Source organism: Rhinatrema bivittatum, chromosome 3 (assembly GCF_901001135.1).
Source record: "Rhinatrema bivittatum chromosome 3, aRhiBiv1.1, whole genome shotgun sequence".
Lineage (NCBI taxonomy): Eukaryota > Metazoa > Chordata > Amphibia > Gymnophiona > Rhinatrematidae > Rhinatrema > Rhinatrema bivittatum.
In genome coordinates, this window is record NC_042617.1 from 530532170 (window position 1) to 530555273 (window position 23104).

Below are 23104 nucleotides of genomic sequence, written 5' to 3' on the forward strand. Positions count from 1 at the left end.
GACCGCCCGGGTTCCAGCCGGGAAGCGCCGAGGATCAGGTAAGGTGTACATCTCTTACTTTTGGTCTCCGAGGTACGAGGATCGTCGGCGTTGCCTGTATGCGGCACGCCGTGGAGGTCGCCATTTTGTCGGCCTTGTTCATGTATTGAGCGCCCATGATAGGCGCCTGTATATCATTGAGCGTATATTGCTGACCGCATATTATTCAGCGCATATTGTATATCATTGAGCGTATATTGCTGACCGCATATTATTGAGCGCATATTGTATATCATTGAGCGTATATTGCTGCCGCATATTATTGAGCGCATTTTGTATTGAGCGTATATTGCTGCCGCATATTATTGAGCGCACATTGTATTAAGCGCATATTCTTCAGCGCTGCATTCGCAAGCCGCAATGGAACACTCGAACGCCCCGGCGTCTCTGGCGGCGCCTCCTGATTCCGGCGTGAAAGCTCTCGGCCTCTGCTCAGCATGCCAGCTTAGGGCCACGCACAGCGAGGAGCCAGACTCCCTTTGTGCCCAATGTGAGGAGGCAGTGGGAGCCTCGGGCCAGGACCAGTCTCAACCGAGGTTTGCTGACAGTTCCCCAGGGGCCACCCCGGATCTAGCGGGCAGTCTCGAACAACCTGGGATCCCGGGGGACCTGGTACCCCGATGACTAGAGACCGCTTCCATTTCCTGGGTGGATCTCTTTAAGGGGATCCATGCCTTTGTACAGATGCAATCAGCTTCCCGTCCAGGCCCTGCTGCTGCTCCAGCTGATCCTGCCCCTGGACCTTCGCGCCCTTATCGTGGGCACCCACCTCCGGGCAGTCCGGTTCAGGCGGACCCTGATGTCTCGGAGGACGAGTCCGAACCCCCCAAGGAGGGGTAACTTCCCTCGGGGATTGAGCCATATCGAACCATGAGGCTGTTCTTTCCCAAGGAAGATCTCTCTGACCTGGTATCTCAGTGCCTGGCAGAGTTGGCTATTTCAGGCCCCAGCACTACGGTGCCATCTACGCAGAACCCTCTGCTGGAAGGTCTTCGTCCTACAGCCCGCCATTTTCCCTTCTTGCAAGCAGCACAGCAACTGATAGATTTGGAATGGGCTGCACCAGCGGCCTCATTCAAAGGGGGTCGGGCCCTGACGGGCATGTACCCCCTGGACCCAGCAATCAAGGAGATGCTGGCGTGCCCTCAGGTGGACGCCTTGGTTAGCGCTGTGGTCAAGCGCACTACCATTCCAGTTGGGGGGGGGGGGTGGCCCTCAAGGAGCCTCATGACCGGCGACTGGACGCCATCCTGAAACAGACCTTTGAGGTGGCAGCTCTATCTTTGCGGATCGCAACCTGCTGCACAGTGGTGACGCGTTCCTGTTTGTCACAGGTCAGGAGCAATGCTCCGGCAGCGGACATGGAGTCAGCTCTCTCGTTCCTCACGGATGCCGCATCCGACCTAGTCCGTACGACAGCCAAGGGGGTCTCATCCTCTGTAGCTGCCAGGAGGCAGCTCTGAATACGGAATTGGTCAGCCGATGCTCCTTCGAAGACACGCCTCACCAGAATGCCCTTTAGGGGTTCTCTCCTGTTCGGCAGCGACCTTGATAAACTGGCCAGCACATGGGGCGCCTCTCCAGTACCTCGACTGCCGGAAGACAGGTTCAAAAGGAACCAGCGCGCCTTTCCGAGGCCCTCCAGAGGTAGAAGCTCCCAACGCTTCACTCCCTATAGGAGTCGCTACCAGGCACCTTGTCCTCAGGCCAGGAACCAGTCCTTTCGGACCAAGCAGCATAAGAGGGGAGCCGGCTCGGGTTCAGGGCCCGGCCGCGCCTCCCAATGAGAATCAGCCGATCCATCCGGGGGACGGAGCCATAGGGGGCAGGTTAACCCTCTTCTACCCCAGATGGGTCGAGATTACGTCGGATCAGTGGGTCCTCGCCATCATCCGAGAGGGGTTATTATCTGGACTTCCGTCACCTCCCTCCGGACAGGTTTGTGGAATCTCCGTGTCCAATCCATAAGAAGGCAGCGTTGGAAGCTACCCTGGCGAGGCTCCTGTCCTTGAAAGCCATAATCCCAGTACCTGCATGGGAAATGGATTCTGGACATTATTCCATTTATTTCATGGTACCCAAGAAAGAGGGCACTTTCCGGCCCGTACTGGACCTCAAGTCAGTCAACCGATACTTAAGGGTCCCGAGGTTTCACATGGAAACTCTGCACTCAGTCAAGACCGCAGTACAGCCAGGAGAATTCCTCACGGCCTTAGACTTGTCAGAAGCCTACCTGCATATCCCGATCCATCCGGATCATCAGCGCTACCTACGCTTCAAGGTTCTGGGACGCCACTTCCAATTCCGGGCTTTGCCGTGGACCTTCACCAAGGTGATCGTAGTGGTAGCAGCGGCGCTCAGACGGGAAGGAATCCTGGTCCATCCCTACCTAGACGATTGGCTGATCAGGGCGAAATCACGAGAGAAGAGCCATTGGGCAACCAACAGAGTGATCGCCCTTCTGAAAAGCCTGGGATGGGTAGTCAACCTAAGCAAGAGTTGCCTACAGCCTTCCCAATCACTGGAATACCTGGGAGTCCAGTTCGACACCCAGGCAGACAAAGTCAGTCTCACCGCCAAGAGAAGGTTAAAACTTCAGACGCGTCTACGGTCCTTGATGGGAGCCAGCCGGCCCATAGCTTGGGATTATCTGCAGGTTCTCGGCCTCATGGCATCCACCCTGGAAGTGGTACCCTGGGCAAGGGCCCATATGAGACCTCTACAAAGGTCCCTGCTCTCTCGCTGGAGCCCCCGCTTCCGGAATTACTCCGTGCATCTACCTCTACCAGCCAGAGTGCGGACCCAGTTACGGTGGTGGTTGCAGTCCAACCACATGAGCAGGGGGTCGAAGATGTCCTCCCCCACGTGGATTCTGCTCACCACAGATGCCAGCCTGAGCGGATGGGGAGCACACTGCGAAGAACTCACTGCCCAAGTTCGGTGAAACAGAGAAGAAGCAGGGTGGAACATCAACAGTCTAGAAGCACGGGCAGTCCGGTTAGCCTGCCTGCAATTTGCTCACAGACTGCGGAACCGGGCAGTCAGAGTGATGTCAGACAACGCCACCACGGAGGCATACATCAACCGTCAGGGCGGAACCAGAAGCCGACAGGTGTCCCTAGAGATAGCCCCGCTGATGGCTTGGGCAGAGGCGAATCTTCAGGACATCTCCGCCGTCCACATTGCCGGGAGGGACAACACCACGGCAGACTTCCTCAGCAGAGAAAGCCTGAATCCGGGGGAATGGCAGCTGTCGCCCACAGCCTTCCAGATGATTGTGGATCACTGAGGGATTCCGGACATGGACTTACTAGTGGACAGGTCCAATGCTCAAGTACCCAGATACTTCAGCCGCAAGCGAGATCAGTTCTCTCACGGGATCGACGCCCTGGTTCAGCCATGGCCTCCAGGGACCCTGCTATATGCTTTTCCTCCGTGGCCCCTGCTGGGCACCCTTATCCACAAGATTCAGAAGCACCGGGGCCTAGTTCTTCTAGTGGCACCAGACTGGCCAAGAAGACCCTGGTACGCAGACATGAGAAGACTACTGGCAGGGGAGCCCCTTCCCCTGCCTCCTTTCAGGGACCTGCTACGTCAGGGTCCCATCCTCCACGAGGATCCGGCTCAATTCTCTCTTACGGTCTGGCCATTGAGAGGGCTAGGCTGAAGAAAAGAGGTTACTTGGAGCCAGTGATAGATACACTCCTCCGAGCTCGCAAGTTCTCCACATCCCTCACCTACGTAAGGATCTGGAGAGTATTTGAAGCCTGGTGCGACACTCATGGCACCAATCCACATGCGACCACAATCCCCATTGTTATGGATTTCCTGCAGGATGGGCTTCAGCAGGGTCTCTCCCTCAGCTCCATCAAGGTCCAGGTGGCTGCGCTGTCTTGCTACGGTCCCCGGAGGGATGGCAAGACTATTGCCATGCACCCAGATGTTTCCCGCTTCCTGAAAGGAGTCAAGCACATTCGTCCGCCACTGAAGTGGCCAGTGCCCCTGTGGAACCTCAACATAGTTTTGGATTTCCTCGTGGATCCACCTTCAGACCCCTTCGGGCCTGTCTCTCCGTTCTCTAACTTTGAAGATGGTGTTCTTGCTGGCTGTGTGTTCAGCACGTCGCATCTCGGAGCTACAAGCGCTGTCCTGCCGTGATCCCTTTCATAGAATCACTCCAGAGGCTATCCATCTTCACACGGTTCCATCCTTCTTGCCTAAGGTAGTCTCACAATTTCACCTCAACCAGACCATATCCTTGCCAACCACGGCGGGTCTGAAGAAATCAGAAGAAGGGCGTTTGCTACGCCATCTCGACATCGGCAGATTGCTGCCCAGATATCTGGAAATGACAGAAGCCGTACGAAAGACGGACCATCTGTTCGTCCTGCACAGCGGGAAGAAACAAGGAGAAGCGGCCTCTCGGCCCACCATCGCCCGCTGGATTAAAGAAGTTATCAGAGCGGCCTACGTAGAGGCCGGTAAGTCACCACCTCTACAAGTCAAGGCTCATTCTACCAGAGCCCAAGCAGCATCTTGGGCAGAATCTAGGATGCTGTCGCCTGCAGAAATATGTAAAGCGGCGACATGGTCCTCCCTCCATACCTTCTCCAGGTTCTACCGTCTGGATGTCCAGGCCAGGGAGGACACAGCATTTGCGAGGGCAGTCCTACGCGGTCCTCAGGCAGCCTCCCACCCAGTCCGGGAGTAGCTTTTGTACATCCCACTTGTTCTGAGTCCATCTGGCTACACGCTAGGAAATGTTGAGATTACTTACCTGATAATCTCGTTTTCCTTAGTGTAGACAGATGGACTCAGCATCCCGCCCGGTTGCCGGTATACATGGGTTTCACTGATTCCAGGTAGGCCATGTCATTTTCTTACATAAGAGCGTCCCCTTTGCCAGGTGTCGACGCCTTCCAGTTGGGAATGCTGGCGGTCTCCAGCTACTATCAATCGGTCAGGGGAATCCTGTTTCACTATTTCATTGATCGTTAGTACACATATATCCATAACAGCTTTTGCAAGGAAGATTACTGAATTGCCTCATTTCCTGTGGGGGTATATGTACCCATGCTGACGTCAGATCCGTCTCCAACTGCTAGCACGAGCACACTATACCCACTTGTTCTGAGTCCATCTGTCTACACTAAGGCAAACGAAATTATCAGGTAAGTAATCTCAACATTATGCAACTGGCTGGCGGATTGCATTTCCTTCTGCTATACCAGGCGGGCCTTCAGCTTGGAGTCCACGTCAAGGCTCATTTCGTCCTTGCCATGGTAGCTTCAGTAGCCCATGCAGTTCCTGTGGCAGACATCTGCAAGGCTGCAATGTGGAGTTCTCTCCACACGTTCGCATCCCATTACTGTTTAGATAGAGATAGCCGTAGGGACAGCAACTTTGGTCAGGCTGTCCTGCAGAACCTCTTTCAGTGAAAAACAACCCTACTCTACCTGCCTAGTACCCAGTTTTTTGGGGCAGGTTGTCTCCCTAGGGGTTTTTCTCACCCCACCGCAGTTATTGCACCTGTTGGTGACAGGTTCAGTGTCTGTGGATCTATGAGTTCGGGAGTAGTCTGCAGCTTGGTATTCACCCATGTGTGAAGACTACCATCCTGCTTGTCCTAAGAGAAAGAGTTGCTTGCCTAAAACCCAGCTGCCTCCCCGCGGAGTTGGGTTTCTACTATGTTTTATTTTTTCATAATTCTGTTTCGAGACAGAAGGGGGACTCCCTGTGGATACGTGGATAGCGAGCGGCATTCTGGGAATGCTCAGTGTGCCTAGTGTTCTAGAAACTTGGACAGAAGTTTTCCGTGTCGGGCTTCATCTGATGTCACCCATGTGTGAGGACTAACATCCTGCTAACATAAGAGAAAACCTGTTACAGGTAAGCAACTCAGCTTTCCCTGGGTTCTGTACTGCAACCTCTCCACTATTCCACCACTGAAATGAGCTAAATTTTAGAATGAAAAAAGATAAGATCTTTGATCAAATAAGGAGTCTGACTAAACCCTACCAGATTGGAATCTGCTCCTTCATCTTTATATAAATCGGTGTGTTCAGTGACTGATTGGTTCAGCCATGCTATTATGATCAGAGGAATACTGATTTATGTTGGTATTATGTTTTAGCACATAAGAGGCACAGAAATCTGATGCACATTAACAACTATGACAGATGGTATCTCCCATGGCCTGTGTCCTTATCCACAACACCTTTCTGGCAAGCTTTTGAATATTTTAGTCAAGAAGTCTCTGCTCCTGCTCTTGCAGCAATCTTGAGTCTTAATATCCATTTATCTTTCATTTAGTAAGTGTGGAGCCAGACATGCATGCTACAAGACTTTAGGATACAAATATTCATGCTATTTCTGTATTTACAGTGTAAGTAAATGTGTGTATGTGGTACAACTAATATTGGAATCACTTTATCTGATGTATCCATTCTCATCCCCTCGTAATTCTGACTGGCCTCTTTTATTGCTTTTAGTGGCGAGGTGTCATGGGACTGCATGAAAAGACATTTAGCCAGTATTACTCATGCTTCTTGGATATATCTACAAAACACAACATTGGCTGTTAAGAACTGGGCCCTGGCCATGATATCCAGACACTAAGAACAGTGGCTTTCTGGCTAACAAGAGAAGACTGACTGGATTAATTTCCTTATGTTGTGGGACTTAGAAACATACCAACAGTTCATTTTCAATTCAGCTTACAGTGACTGCAAATTGAAAGATAATGAACAGGAAATGGAGAGATATTGATGATGCAAACCTGAAGTCTTTACTTACAAAAACCATGATCGACCAGGAAAGAATAAGGTTACTTACATTGTATAAACTTTTTATACTTTTTTTCATCCCTGAATCTGATCAATTAATTGCTGACTGTGCCTCCGTAGTAATCCAAAAGTGATACATAAATGTGTACATATATGTACTCTGTATGTATGCAGGTAAGTGTGTTTATCATGTGGTTTGTGTTTGTCCCTGTCAAATGTTTGCAACTGGCCTCGCTCTACTGCATTCAGTGCTGGACAGATCCACAAATACATCTGTAGACTAAGCTATGCCAGTTTAGGTGATATTCTCACTTTTCTTTTCCTGTGCTTTTTTTAGATATTTTTAAAGTGTTTGTCAGATTTTACATGAGCTTTTTTTTTTTTTCCAAGCAATATTTTGTATTTCTACTTTCCTTCTTCTTAAAATGAATCACATTTCTTAATGAATCACATTCATCTGAAGTCTGTCAGCTTCATAGTTCTTGATCCACACCTGACTCATGGCATTCTTTTAGTTGACAAGCAGTTGTATACATTCGCTCATCTCATTCACTGTGCACTAAAAGTACAAAGATTTTAACGTGCCCAGTTTCTAAACAGTCATAGCCAAATTAGTTAAAATGTTTCTTTAATGTAGAAATTGTAACTTTTTTAAGATATGGTAAATCATGAACTGTCCTTACCTGCTATGTAAAGTTTGTTCCTTAAATTTAATTGCAAACAGTGTCTGAATTTTTTTGAATGGATTTCCTGAAGCCCTAAAAGCCCACAGAGAAATGTATTATTCATCCAGCTTTCTGTTCTTGTGAAGGGAATATGAAAAAAATCTGAAGGTTGCTTGGCACTGACCACCTCCACTAATGCCCAATAAAATAGCTGCTAACTCGGGCACCCCTCCCTGCACAGAGCACCCAAAACAGTATTAAATTTCAGAAGCACTAACCATGACATGAGTTTTATGCAGACTAACCTAATTCTAGTGCTATATAGGAGGAGAGAGACTTAATGGCAGCAGAGGAAGTGCAGCTTTAATTCCACACAAAGCTGCATAGCTGCGTATTTAGCCCTGAACAAGGTATGTACACAAGAGAATGCAGTCAAGGGCTTAATGTGCTTCTTGTAATTGGAGTGTGATAGGAGATCTTTTTCTCCCCCCCCCCACTAATGATGTAAGATGAAAAACATGGTGACTGTTTCATATATAATCATGAAAGGTATTGGGGTTTATTTTATTCTAATTGTGAAAACACTGGAAATACGTTAAGGGCACACTAAGGGACTGAGTGTTTAAAACAAAAAAAAAAGTTTGCTGCCCCAAGAACCTTTTAAGTAAAACATATTGGAATGAAATGCCCATCAAGTATGTCTGAACATGACCTCATTTTGCCATAAATGCGTCAGTTTGATTACAAAAACCAACAAGCTGAGAAGGCAGAGCAAAAGTGTTTTGAGAATGGTTGTCAATTGCTCTTTCAATTCAGCATCCTTACTCCTCCTCCTACTTTCACTGTTACCAGTTTCTGCTGACCAGGAGAAGATTCCTTTCCTACCTTCATTCAGTTTGTCATCCCTCTCTGCAGCATACATTTTGCCTTTGAGTTTTCCAGAATTTCAGGAAATAAGTCCTAAAATCTTGCTGTCATTGTCTACACTTCTACTTTTTTTCTGTACAATGATGAAATGTATTTCTTTTTTAATCCTGAGAGAAAAAAACAAAGTGGAAACCACTGAAGAATAATGGAATAATTTGTCTTATGTTGCAGTTTATTTACAAAAATCTTGCTGGGCTTCACTATGTACTGTATAGAAGCATTAAACCTTTGTCCAAAATATCAGTTTTAGCTGAGAGGGTTTTCTGTTACTAGGCTGTGCATGCTCTCAGTAACTGACTTCTCTTGCATTCTTTGCAATATGTTTTCTATTTTTCTATAATTGCTGCTGTTTTGTAATTGCAGTGCCATTCCTGGTCAGGGGATCATATGAAATAACCCCCTCACTGTTTAATTTGTTAGATATATAGATGCAACTGTTCACATTAACATACAGTAAAAAAAAAAAAAAAAAGGCCACAAATTGTGAGCAAGTTTAGTCTGTTGTACATGACCACAAAGAAAAGAAATAAAAACACATTTGAACCACAATATACTATAATGTTTATCCTTGATTCTATATGAAAAGAGGCTTATCAGATGGTACTAAAGGCTGTGGGCTGGATTTTAAAAGCCCTGCACGCGTAAATCCTGCTGGATTTACACGTGCAGGGCACTCGCGCGCCGGTGCGCCTATTTTGCATAGGCCGCCGGGGACGCGCGTAAGTCCCGGGGCTTCGTAAAGGGGGCGTGTCCGGGGGGCGTGGCAATGGTTCGGGGGTGGGGCCGGGAGGGCGTCCTGTGCCAGGGGATGCCGAGGCGGTGCGCGCAAGTTCCGCCTGCTTCAAGCAGGCGTAACTTGCACAACAAAAGGTAGGGGGGGATTTAGGTAGGGCTGGGGGTGGGGTAGATAGGGGAAGGTGGGGGAACACGGAAGGAAAGTTCCCTCAGAGGCCGCTCCGAAATCGGAGCGGCCTCGGAGGGAACGGAGGCAGGCTGCGCTGCTCGCCATGCACAGGCTGCCAATTTTTGCACAGCCTTGCACGCGCCAACCCTGGATTTTATAAGATACACGCGGCTCGCACGTATCTTATAAAATCAGGCGTACTTATTTAAGATCTACCTCAGCGTGTGTTGCAGTTCTTGTGTTTCCCCTCCTTATAACTTTGCAATGGTTGGACCTAGCTCCACCAGATTTTATCTCTAGCTGGGTCCTTTCAGAGGGAGTAGTGGCAGCAGACTTTAATATTTTTGAAAGTTGGTAAACGATTTAGGGAGCGAGCATGGGAGGGGAGCCAAGTTGGCAATTTTCCCAAAAGAAATGAATGAGGTGTTGAAGATGACAGGAGGACTGGCCATTAGGGCGAGAAGCTTTGTTGTCGTGCTGCTGTCCCCACTGAAGTATGTCCAATACCTTTTAGCCCGAGGGTAGGCAAATCAGTTAAGGGCCACCAACCAAGAAGTTTTCAGAATATCCCTAATGAATATGCTGATTTAATATTCTCAGATTATTTTTTTGTAGGTATTTTTTAATGTTTTTATCAGTTTTATTTTTTGTTCTATGTATTGCCTTTGTATGTTTATTTCTAATTTGCCTCAAAAACTACTCATATGAGAGCAGAAAATAAATGCTTTAAATATGAAATTTGCATGCATACTATCTCAACTACATGCAAATTCATTAAGATATCCAGAAAACCCAAGTGGTTAGTGGCCCTCGAGGACCAGAATTGCCAATCCCTGTTCTAGCCACTGTTTGGACTAACCCTGGCAATGCCCATCTGTCGTCTTTTGTAGATATCCTCTCAGGCCAACCTCGAAAAGTAGCCTGCCACCTTTGCAGATTTGCAAAGGTGGCAGGTGACATTATGGCTTCACTGGAAAACCAAAACAATCTAAAGGTTGGGTTCCCCGACTGACATATGGTAGATCGAGCTCTTAATAGTAAGCATGCTGATAGATTTATATCGGTACTTCATAATACATTGTTGGAAGAACTGAGTGATGACTCAAGTGGGCTCCATTAGGTCCAAGCAGAACAGCAAGCTTCATACTAATTTGGAGGACGAGGACTAGGATGAGCTGTGGCAGGCAGCAAACTGTCAACATGCTGTAGACATGTGGATTTAACATACTGGCTGCTGCATCGCACCCACTGTACCCCACCATTTTTTTTCTAAATTTGATAAACAATCTAGCCTTCTGTTGGAGGGGTTGTGGTTAGAGGTTTGTACATTCACATATGGTTGACCTGTCCCAGGGTATCAGATTTTTTTGGGTACAGTTTTTTTAGATTATATCAGGGGTGGTTGGCTTTAGAGTGGATTCTTCCCTGGCCTTGGGTTTGTCGGTGTATTAGGGAGACTTTGACCGCCAACAGCAAAAAAATTGATTTCTCAAATTCTTCTGGCAGCTTGATTTGCCATAGCCACACTTGAAAAGTACCCCATCTCTGTAACTTACTGGCAGATGCAGCTTTTTGAGGTAGCTTTCGAGGTGACTAACTTGTTGAGGAGAAATGTACGAAGCTATAAACAAATCTGGGACAGATTTTGTCTGCTTCTGTACTCGGGAATGAGGATATTTGCATTTTCCTAGCATGTGGATTAGGGTGGCCCTTATTTTTCAACTTTTGGAATTCTTTGCTCCCAACCCCCTAGTCTTGCTCCAATATATGAAAAAGTGCTCCTTACCAAATTTCAGCTCAATTGAACTATTTTAAGGTGACCCCCAAAGGCCTTAAAGCTTCAAATTTGACCAAAAATTAGTATTTCCTAGCGTGTAGCAGATGGACTCAAAACAAGTGGGTATAGTGTGCTCGTGCTAGCAGTTGGAGACTGTTCTGACGTCAGCACGGGTACATATACCCCCGGAGGAAGTGCAGCAATTCAGTAATTTCAGTCTCCAAAGCAGTTTGGAGCTACCTCACGCTCGCTGAGCGTGTTTCCAAATTCTAACTAAATTCAGAGAAGAAACCTACCTGAAGACTAGCCCCGTACTCCTGCGGTGATACCATTTGGTCCCTCCCCCAGTTGAGTTTCCCGAGCTGATTTCCGTGGTCCCTCTGAGGTAAGAGGCCTCGGTCTGGTGGCCGACTCGCGGCAGGGACCTAGCCCCCGAGTGAGAAGGGCTCGGGCATGGCATAGAGGCAGCCTCTGTCCTGGCGAGGACTTGGCCCCCGAGCGAGACGAGTTCGGGCGCGGTCTAGAGGCAGCGGGTGCACTTCCTCGAGCGCGGCGGTGACGGTACTCACCCTCTCCCCCCGCAGCCGGAGACCGTCTGGGTTGCTGCCGGGAAGCGCCGAAGACAAGGTAAGGCGTACATCTTTACTGTGGTCTCCGAGGAAGTGAGGATTAGCGGGGCCTGCCTACGTGGCAGCCCGCCAAGGAGGTCGCCATTTTGCCTGCCTACTCGCCTTCACCACCTAGACGCACGTTGCTGAACACACGCTGAGAAAGGCGCACGCGGATAGGCGCACGTTGCTAAGCGCACGCTGCTAGGATAGGCGCAGGCCTATAGGTGTAGGCCTATAGGCGCCCGTTCATAGATGCCTGTTGGTAGGCGCACATTCATAAGATGCCCGTTCGTAGGCGCACGTTCATAGACGCCCGTTCGTAGGCGCACGTTCATAAGGCGCCCGTTTCTAGGCGCATGCTGCTAAGCGCATGTTGATAAGCACATATTAGTAGGCGACACATATTACAAGGCGCATACTCCGGTTGGGAGGAAATAACAGATGAAATGGAGCATAAGAGAGCCCATACGTCCGCAGAGCTGGCACCTCCAGAATCAGGCATAAGGGCTCTAAGCCTCTGCTCAGCATGCAACCTCAGAGCCACACAGAGCGAGGAAGCAGACTCACTATGTGCCCAATGTGAGGAGGCCATGGGAGTTCCAGGCCAGGACCGGTCCCAGCCCAGCGGTTCCTCAGGGAACACTCCGGACTTAGCAGGCCGCGGTGAGCAGCCAGGGAACCCGAGAGACCTGGTGCCCCTAAGGCCAGATCCGGCTTCGCTTTCCTGGGTGGAATTATTCAAGGGGATTCACGCCTTTGTCCAGATGCAGTCTGCTCCTCGAATGGGTCTTTCCGTTCCGGATGATCCGGCCCCTGGACCCTTGAGACCTAGGCACGGCCACTCGCCACCCGGCAGCCCACTTATGGGGATTCGGATTGCTCAGAGGAAGATGAGCCCCCCGAGGAGGGAAAACTTTCCTCGGAGATAGAACCATATCGGACCATGAGACGCTTCTTTCGGGAAGAGGATCTTCCAGGCCTGGTCTCACAATGCCTATCGGAACTGGCTATCCCAGGCCAGGACACCCCAGGGGAACCTAAAATGAAACCCCTGCTAGAGGGCCTGCGCCAAACGGCTCACCATTTTCCCCTCCTACAAGCAGCACAGCAGCTAATCGATCTAGAATGGAATGCGCCGGAGGCCTCATTCAAAGGGGGTCGGGCCTTGTCAGGCATGTACCCTCTGGACCCGGCGTCTAAGGAGCTGCTGGCGTGCCCCAAGGTAGACGCCATAGTTAGTGCAATTGTGAAGCGCACCACCATTCCGGTGGAGGGGGGAGCGGCCCTCAAGGATACACATGACCGGTGCATGGACGCCATTCTGAAACAAGCCTTTGAGGTGGCAGCCATATCCCTACAAATTGCGACCTGCTGCACCGTGGTGACGTGCTCCTGTTTATCACAAGCTAGGAACAACACCCCGGGAGAAGACATGGAATCAGCGATCTCGTTCCTCACTGACGCAGCCTCTGACCTAGTCCGTACGGCAGCTAAGGGAGTGTCATCCTCAGTGGCAGCCAGGAGGAGGCAGCTTTGGCTACGTAATTGGGCGGCCGACTCTTCCTCCAAGACATGCCTCACAAGAATGCCCTTTAAGGGATCCCTACTGTTCGGCAGCGATCTCGAGAAACTGGCTAATAGATGGGGTGCATCTCCATTACCCCGTCTACCAGAAGACAGGTCGAGGAGGAGCCAGCATTCTTTTTCTAGGCCATCCAGAGGTAGAAACTCTCAGCGCTTCAAGCCTTACAGGGCTCGCTACCAAGCACCTCGTTCTCAGGCCAGGAACCAGCCCTTTCGGGCTAAGCACAACAAGAGGAGAACCGGCTCGGGTTCTGGTCCCGGCTGCACCCCACAATGACAATCAGCCGACACATCCGGGGGTAGCAGCCATAGGGGGCAGGCTAACCCTCTTCTACCGCAGGTGGGTCGAGATTACCTCGGACCAGTGGGTCCTCGCCATCATCTGAGAAGGGTATTACCTGGATTTTCTTCGGCTCCTACCGGACAAGTTTGTGGAATCTCCTTGTTCACCCCTCAAGAAGGCGGCACTAGAAGTTACCTTGCGGAGGCTCCTGTCCCTAAAAGCCATAATCCCAGTGCCTGCAGGGGAGATAAATTCTGGGCATTATTCCATTTATTTCATAGTACCCAAGAAGGAGGGCACTTTCAGGCCCATCCTGGACCTCAAGTCAGTCAACCGACACCTACGGGTCCCCAGCTTTCGCATGGAAACTCTGCGGTCTGTCAAGAATGCAGTACAGCCAGGGGAGTTTCTCACCCCCCTAGATCTGTCGGAAGCCTACTTGCATATCCCAATCCATCGGGATCACCAGCGCTATTTACGCTTCAAAGTCCTGAGCCAACACTTCCAGTTCCGAGCTTTATCCTTCGGGTTAGCCACTGCGCCGCGGATCTTTACCAAGGTCATAGTAGTAGTGGCGGCGGCACTCAGGAAGGAAGGAATTCTCGTCCATCCCTACCTGGACGATTGGCTGATCAGGGCAAAGTCACTGGAAGAGAGCCACCGGGCAACCAACAGAGTTATATCTCTTCTGGAAAGCCTAGGCTGGGTAGTCAACACAAACAAGAGTTCCCTACAGCCTTCCCAGTCGCTGGAATACCTAGGAGTGCAATTCGACACCCAGGAAGACAAGGTCAGCCTGACCTCCAAGAGGAGATCAAAACTCCGGAATCGTCTGCAGGCCCTGCTGAGCGCCATCCGGCCCACAGCTTGGGATTACCTACAGGTCCTCGGCCTCATGACATCCACTCTGGAGGTGGTACCATGGGCGCGGGCTCATATGAGACCATTACAACGCGCCCTCCTATCTCGGTGGAGCCCACGATTACAGAACTACACCGTACACCTACCTCTACCAGCCAGAGTGCGGAATCAGCTACGGTGGTGGTTGCAGCCCGGCCACATGAGCCGGGGGTCAAGAATGTCCTCCCCAATCTGGACCCTGCTCACTACAGATGCCAGCCTGAACGGATGGGGAGCACACTGCAAAGAACTCACCGCCCAAGGGCGGTGGAGCAGAGAAGAGTCGGGGTGGAACATCAACCGACTAGAGGCAAGGGCAGTCAGGCTAGCATGCCTGCGATTTGCCCACAGGCTTCGAAACAGAGCGGTCAGAGTGATGTCTGACAACGCCACCACAGTGGCATACATCAACCGACAGGGCGGAACCAGAAGCCGACAGGTATCCCTAGAAATAACTCCCCTGATGACTTGGGCGGAAGCAAATCTCCAGGACATCTCCGCCGTCCACATCGCCGGGAAGGACAACACCACGGCAGACTTCCTCAGCAGAGAAAGCCTAAATCCGGGGGAGTGGCAGCTGTCGCCCACAGCTTTCCAGATAATTGTGGATCAGTGGGGGACGCCGGGCATGGACCTACTAGCGGACAGGTCCAACGCTCAAGTACCCAGATATTTCAGCCGCAGGTGGGATCCTCTATCCCAGGGGATCGATGCCCTGGTACAGCCATGGCCTCAGGGGATCCTGCTATATGCCTTTCCTCCATGGCCCCTGCTGGGCGCCATTATACACAAGATTCAGCGACACAGAGGCCTAGTTCTTCTAGTGGCCCTGGACTGGCCAAGAAGACCCTGGTACGCAGACATGAGAAGACTACTGGCAGGGAATCCTCTACCCCTGCCTCCATACAGGGACCTGCTGCGGCAAGGTCCCATCCTCCACGAGGATCCAGCTCAATTCTCTCTTATGGTCTGGCCATTGAGAGGGCTAGACTGAAGAAAAGAGGATACTCGGAGCCGGTAATAGATACACTCCTCCGAGCACGCAAGTTCTCCACATCACTAACATATATAAGGATCTGGAGAGTATTTGAAGCCTGGTGCGACACTCACAGCACCAATCCACATGCCACTAAAATCCCTATCATTTTGGATTTCCTGCAAGATGGACTTCAGAAGGGTCTGTTTCTCAATTCCATCAAGGTTCAGGTGGCAGCGCTGTCTTGCTACGGTCCCAGGAGTGACGGCAACACCATTGCCACACACCCAGATGTCTCACATTTCCTGAAAGGAGTCAAACACATTCGCCCACCACTGAAGTGGCCAGTGCCCCTGTGGAACCTCAACCTAGTGTTGGAATTTCTAACGGGACCCACCTTCAGGCCCCTTCGAGGCCTGTCTCTCCGTTTGTTAACATTGAAAATGGTGTTCTTGCTGGCCGTGTGTTCAGCACGCTGCATCTCAGAGCTACAAGCACTGTCCTGCCGTGATCCGTTTCTCAGAATCACTCCAGAGGCTATCCATCTTCGCATGGTCCCTTCCTTCTTACCCAAAGTAGTCTCACACTTTCACCTCAACCAAACCATATCCTTGCCAACCACGGAAGGTTTGAAGAAGTCTGAAGAAGGTCGAATACTGCGCCATCTCGACATCGGCAGGATGCTGTCCAGATACCTGGAAATGTCAGAAGCAGTACGAAAGACGGACCACCTGTTCGTCCTTCACAGCTGGAAGAAGCAAGGGGAAGAAGCGGCCTCATGGGCAACTATCACCCGCTGGATCAAAGAAGTTATCAAAGCGGCCTACGTAGAGGCAGGAAAACCACCGCCTCTACAGGTCAAGGCTCACTCTACCAGAGCGCAAGCGGCCTCCTGGGCAGAAACTAGGATGCTGTCGCCTGCAGAGATATGTAAAGCAGCGACGTGGTCCTCCCTCCATACCTTCTCCAGATTCTACCGTCTGGACGTTTAGGCCAGGGAGGACACAGCATTTGCGAGGGAAATCCTAAACTGACCTCGGGCAGCCTCCCGCCCAGTCCGGGAGTAGCTTTTGTACATCCCACTTGTTTTGAGTCCATCTGCTACACGCTAGGAAATGTAGAGATTACTTACCTGATAATCTCGTTTTCCTTAGTGTATGCAGATGGACTCAGCATCCGCCCGGCTGCCGGTATACATGGGGATTCGCCGACTCACAGTAAGCCATGTTTTCTTATATAGGGCATCCACCCTGCCGGGTGTCGACGCCTTCCGGTTGAGAACACTGGCGGTCTCCAGCTACTATCAATTGGTCAGGGTAATCCTGTTCATTTAATCGATCGGTCAGTCACACATATATCCATAAAGCTTTTGCAAGGAAGGTTACTGAATTGCTGCACTTCCTGCGGGGGTATATGTACCCGTGCTGACGTTAGATCCGTCTCCAACTGCTAGCACGAGCACACTATACCCACTTGTTTTGAGTCCATCTGCATACACTAAGGAAAACGAGATTATCAGGAAAGTAATCTCTACATTTCTTATTTAAAATGCTTGTATTTCATTTTCAAATGTTTGGAAAAATAAGTCAAGCATAATTAAAAGACAATTTTATTTATAACTATTTTCTTCATATAGTTATTTACATGAAATAAGATTAGCCAATATATTGAGCAAAAATTGAAACCAAAAGAAAAATATATACTTCGCAAAATGTCTAAAATAGAAATAATAAAAATGTAATAAGATACCAGATTTTACTGCTTCATTAGGCCAGTTTTGGTATCATCTGGGTACTTTTTCTGTGTTTATTAACAATCTGCACATTGTATTGCTTTTCTTTTTCATTCTTGGTCAGAATGTTCTGATATTCTTGGATTAGCTTTACTCCTCTGTTATGTCGTTTACTACAATGCTTTTCAATGTTTCCAACCCATGTTGGAAGTTGACATCTTTCCAAGTAGATGGGCAGTATATTAGAAAATTTGTGTTTCTTGAAAATATTGAGAAGCACATTGATTCTGTGGAAATAAAATCATAAGTGTTTTTCTTTTAAACGGTTGAGGTCTTCACTACTAGCAATATATTGTTTTATTTGATTTTCAGCATCACTTTCTTCTGTAGTCATAATAGCCATTTTTTGCTTAATGTCTAGTGGAACTTCATCATCAAAGAATGCGAATGTCGCCGTTTCTGGTAATAGATACCATAAATGTTTTGCAAATTTTTTTCATGGCAGCACTACTATTTTCTGGATCTACGTCCTTATACTCGATTAATTTCAGTAAAAAATTGTAATCTAGATACGGAGCTTTCAGAAGCAGTGGTGCTAGGAACCAGGCTCATAAATAGTCTGATAAGAAAAATGCATGTTCTAATTGAATCGTTCTCTTTTTTGGTCAGTTTAAATTAATCTTGAAATAAATATTTTAAAGTCATAAATAGCCTTTTCCATCCACGAGCGTGGCTTGCAGCTCCAGGAATGTGAAATGAGTTGCCTTTTGGGAGAGTACCACTGAGGCAGGTTATGACCAATTCTAATAATTCGCGATAATCATCTCTATGCTGTTTGATGTAACTGGTCTTGTAGAAATTCCAGCATACTGACACAAATATCTTTGACATCTTCTATCCCACTACAGTATTTTTTGTTGTCTAATTGACCAGGTTTCCCTAAATCTTTTAAACAAATTCACATCTGGTCTGGAAGTTGCACCCATTACTGCATCAAAACTACTTCTCAAGACTAATCTGAAGATGTGATGTTGACACGGAAGGTAGAGTAAATCACGATCAAACATTTTCTCAAATTTGTACAGGCAAATTTGTATCAAAACACAACACCTGAGAGAAGGAAATGTCATCAGAGCTCATGGACGCTTAATCCCCAGGCTCCATGCCCCACTGAAATAAGCGAGCAGATATCTTAAGCATCCCTTGACATCCTCCAACCCAACTCAAACCATCTGAAAGACTCCTTACAGATGTTGGTTCAGCAAAAATCTGTTTATTTTTGCAAGTTTTCATATAAAAAATCTGAAAGAGGCCCGACAGCCGATCAGGACAAGATGTTGGAGGAACCTGGGGCCAACTCTGACGAGACCATAGACGAAGCACCACTTGTCTCATATTCCGAAGTTCCGACCCAGGGCGAATTCAGAACCTGGTTTAGAGCCTTGCGACAAGATATAAAAAAAAATATATAAGAATGAGGTCATGGACCTGGTGGGAGAAATCAAGGAGGTAGTGAGTGAAATGGGCCAACGCCTCTTTGAAATCAAAGCAATGACAGAAGCGCAGACTGAAAAGGTGAGCATCCTACAAAATGAGAACAAAACCATGTTAGAAATTAACCAGCTTACTACGAAAATGAAGGACATAGAAAATAGAAATCGTAGAGTCAATCTGTGTTTCCAAGATAATCAGGAAACCCCGGAATACTGAGACTGCACTATGGTGGTAACCCGGATTTGCAGGGATATCCTAAACTGGGAAAATGGAGATGAACAGACTGTTCCCAGCCCTGAGACATGCACTAAAATTGAAAGGGTTCATAGGGCTTTGGGGCCTAAACCAGTCAATGGGCCCCGCAACATCATCACATGTTTTATTGAGTTCACAGTTAAAGAACGCATCTGTAATATGGCAAGGAAAGGTACTGTTAAAACTGGAGAATCATGACTTACAAATGTTTGCAGAATTATCACCTATCACTCACAAAATGATTGGAAATGAGGCCTGTAACAGTTCTATGTGCTGAGAACATTTGCCATTGCTGACTATATCCTTTTGGGATCTGGTTTTCAATTAAGAGTATCACATCAAGCGCAGTCCCTGAGAGAGGCCTCAGATTCTAAAGAGGCTGGTTTTTGTTGTCCAAGAGACTTTGCGCAACTCACCTACCTCAACCTTGCAGAAAGACAACGTACCCTATTGGCAAAGATTGGGGAAGAGGAACAGAAGACTTCACAGAAATCAAGCTTCGGACACAGACAAAACGTAACCAAAAAGACAAAATCTTTACTGCTTAATTACTTGCAAATTTATATCCTGTGAGCCCCGAAAACACCTCAATACTTTCTTCCATCTTGTTTTTGGAGATCGAGAGAGATTGTTGGAAATGCCATGAACAAATTAGATGACTCATGCAGAAGCTTATGGACAGCTCGGCGGGGAGGCAACCTGGAATCATCTGATGACCATCTCTTTCCAGATGACCACACTGGAACCTTATTCTATTAAAGGTTCCACAAGGGGGGAAGGGGTGGGTATCTAAGGGATATATATATATATATATATATATATATATATATATATTCATTCATTCTGTGGTATGAAAGGATTAACCAAAGGGTGCTCGAGGATGAGAGGGAAGACCGAAAGGCATGGGGGTTTGCTCAAGGGGAAGGGTTAATAATGGGGACATTACACAATAGCAAAAACTACTACTATGTACTTAGTATTTTTCTTAGATGATCATGGCTTCTTTTAAAATATTATCATTAAACGTAAAAGGGCTAAACTCCCCCCAGAAAGCGAAAGCTTCTATTTTCAGATCTTCACAGATTTAACGCTGCAGTAGCGATGATACTGGAGACCCACCTGAAAAGAAGATGCAAACACTTAATGTGCTCAGACCAGTACGCTATACAAATTTGGTCTGCAAGTTCAAAGGGAGCTAAATACACTAGGGTTGGGATCCTCTTTAAAAAAAAAAATAAAAAAATTTCATATTTGATTTGGTATCCTGTTGCTGAGACCCTGAAGGAAGGCTCCCATTAGTGGTTATTAAATTGTGGGGGAAAAATATACATTGTTCAATCTGTATGCACCCAATGACAAGGAACTTTTTTCTCTGCCTTAGGGGATCTTCTCACACACCATACAGAAGGCAACATTATTGTTGCAGTGGACTGTAATATTACGTTAAATCCATCGATGAACAATTCGACAGGCTGTGGTTCAATCTCTAGGAAAGAACGGGCCCAATTTAAGAGATTTTTGTCCTGAAGCAATGTTGATAGATGCCTGGCGGTTCCTTTATCCCCTATCAAAAAATTACAGCTTTTATTCTAAACCACATGACACGTACTCAAAGATAGACTACTTACTTGTGGATAGAGAATTAGCAAGCCAGTTAACAAAGGCAACCATAGAGCCGATAACCTGGTCAGACCATGCCCCATTGTAGTTAGAATTGTTCTTTCCGAAATATATGGGCCAATGCTTCTGGAGACAGGACAGCCTTTCAGATGACGAATCCTATGTAGAAAAATGTAGAGCTGATATATTGGAATATCTGGAACTTAATGTCTGAACAGAAAAATACCCCCAATAGTAATCTGGGAGTGCCTGAAGACAGTAATACGGGGTAAGCTAATAGGGCTTCTTATGTTAAAAAGTGGTCATACAAGATAGAACAGTTCTATTGAAACAATTAGCTCAATGTGAACAGCTTCATAAGGAAGACCCTTCACAAATTAATCTAAGTAGGGTAGAAGCATGTAGATCCCGATTAAAAGAACTTGAGTCTTCTAAAATAGCGTTTAATTTGGAACAGGTCAAACAGATTTACTTTGAAGGAGGAAACAAGGCAGGCAGAATATTAGCCAATAAATTAAAAATGAAGCACTCACATAATACGATAACTAAAATTAAAGATGAAACAGGAGCAATCCTGACAGTTAATAATGACATATGGCAACACTTCCTCTGCTTCTACTCAGAATTATATAAAGCTAACCCAAACATTAAACTGGAGAGAGAGAGTAATTTTTGGAAGACATTAACCACCTGGTCTTGACTGTAGCTCAATGTCTATTCTTGGATAAGACCCAGAAAACAAATCGGAAGCTGATCCAGTTAGCTGTGTAGCAGTAAAGAAAGCGAAGATCGGTGTATGTACAAAAGCCCTTTATTGAAATTTGCCCAACTCTGGCTGAGTTTCGCTCTTTGGTCGAGAGCTGCCTCAGGGGCAACTAAAAACAAATATAAAATGTAAATAAATACACAAAAATGGTAAAATTAAAAAACATACATGAGTGTAGAAACATAACATGTATGTGTACACATAACATGTATGTGTACACACTTACATGTTATGATTTGCATTATGATAAGGACATCTCCCCCCAGGAAGTAGATATGGCAATTAAACTAAAGCCAAACAAATCGCCAGGTTTAGATGGCTTTGCGGCTTGTTTTTATCAGTGCTTTAAGCATGAGCTAAGTGCTCCACTGACTAAAATGTATAATATGCTACGATGCGAGGGTTCCCTGCGGCAGAATTCAAACCTGGCAGGAGTCTCGATTATTGCTAAACCTGGTAGAGACCTTACGCTTTGTGGCACTTATCACCCTATTTCTCTTCTTAATATAGATTTAAAATTGCCTGCTAAAATTTTAGCTAATAGACTAAGTTTTATAGCTAATATTATACACCTGGATAAAGCTGGGTTCATCCCAGGATGAATGGCTTCGGATAACGTCCTCAAAATATTAGATTCCATATGGTAGGCAAAACAAAAACAGATTCCATTCTTACGAATGGCTATGGATGCCGAAAAGGCACTTGATCTAGTACATAAGAACATAAGACCATGCCATACTGGATCAGACCAAGGGTCCATCAAGCCCAGCATCCTGATTCCAACAGTGGCCAATCCAGGCCATAAGAACCTGGCAAGTATCCAAAAACTAAGTACATTGGCCCTACCTATTTAAAGTTCTCCAGAAAATGCAACTCAGCCCCTTCTTCCTTGCGTGGCTCCTAAAGCTCTATGACTCTCCCAAGACTTGTATCAAGGTGAACGGGGGATTCTCAGAATCCTTCCCTGTGGGCCATGGGACTCGTCAGGGCTGCCTGCTCTCACAGATACTTTTTCCCTATTTATAGAACAGTTAGCTCAAAAGATACACGAAAACTCGATAGTCTCCGGGAATCCAAGTAGGGGACTACTCTTCAAAATTATCAATGTTTGCAGACGATGTCTTTCATACGATATCAGACCCAATGACTTCACTACCAGAGATAATTAAGGTTATCGCCCAATTTAGCTCTTTCAGGCTTCTCTATAAACTGGGATAAATCAGAGATATTGAATATTATGCTTTCAGTTAATCAAGAAAATCTTGAACAGAGCTTCCCTTTCCGGTGAGCCAGGGAAAAAAAACAAATATCTGAGAATCTATATTGGGGCCAAAAAAGATATATTTCAACTTACCTGCCCTTACTTGCACACATCTATCGTGAACTTAAAGAATGGGACCGTTATCGCATATCATGGCTCGGGTGCATAGCAGCAATAAAAATGAATATTCTCCCCTGGCTTAGTTACCTTTTTCAAACTATACCCTATGATATTCCATCAGGTAAACTCAAAAAATGACAATGTAGAATAATGAAAATTATTTGGAAAGGAAATACCTGATATGACGGTATATAACTAAACTAAAAACCCCAGAGTAGCCCAAAAGCTATTGTTTCAATCAAAATCTCAAGGTGGATTGGCAGTGCTCAATCTTCTGTGGTATTATGCGGCAGCCCAATTAAAAGCAATCATTGACTGGCATAAGATGGATCCCTGCAATCCATGAGCCTTACTGGAACAAGCAATTATTGGCCATATGCCTATTCAGAGACTGCCATGGCAACT

General features: G+C 47.2%; 1 protein-coding gene across 4 annotated transcripts in view; it reads left to right on the plus strand.

Annotated features, from left to right (window-relative positions):
* Positions 1-8917, plus strand: part of TMEM214 (transmembrane protein 214) — a 239828-nt gene extending 230911 nt beyond the window's left edge. For all 4 annotated transcript variants that reach the window (XM_029596290.1, XM_029596291.1, XM_029596293.1 and 1 more), the window contains one exon: positions 6531-8917. In XM_029596290.1, coding sequence (XP_029452150.1) covers positions 6531-6657 — 127 coding nt within the window. In that variant the 3' untranslated portion in view covers positions 6658-8917. The remainder of the gene's footprint in view (positions 1-6530) is intronic.
* The last annotated feature ends 14187 nt before the right edge of the window (positions 8918-23104 follow it).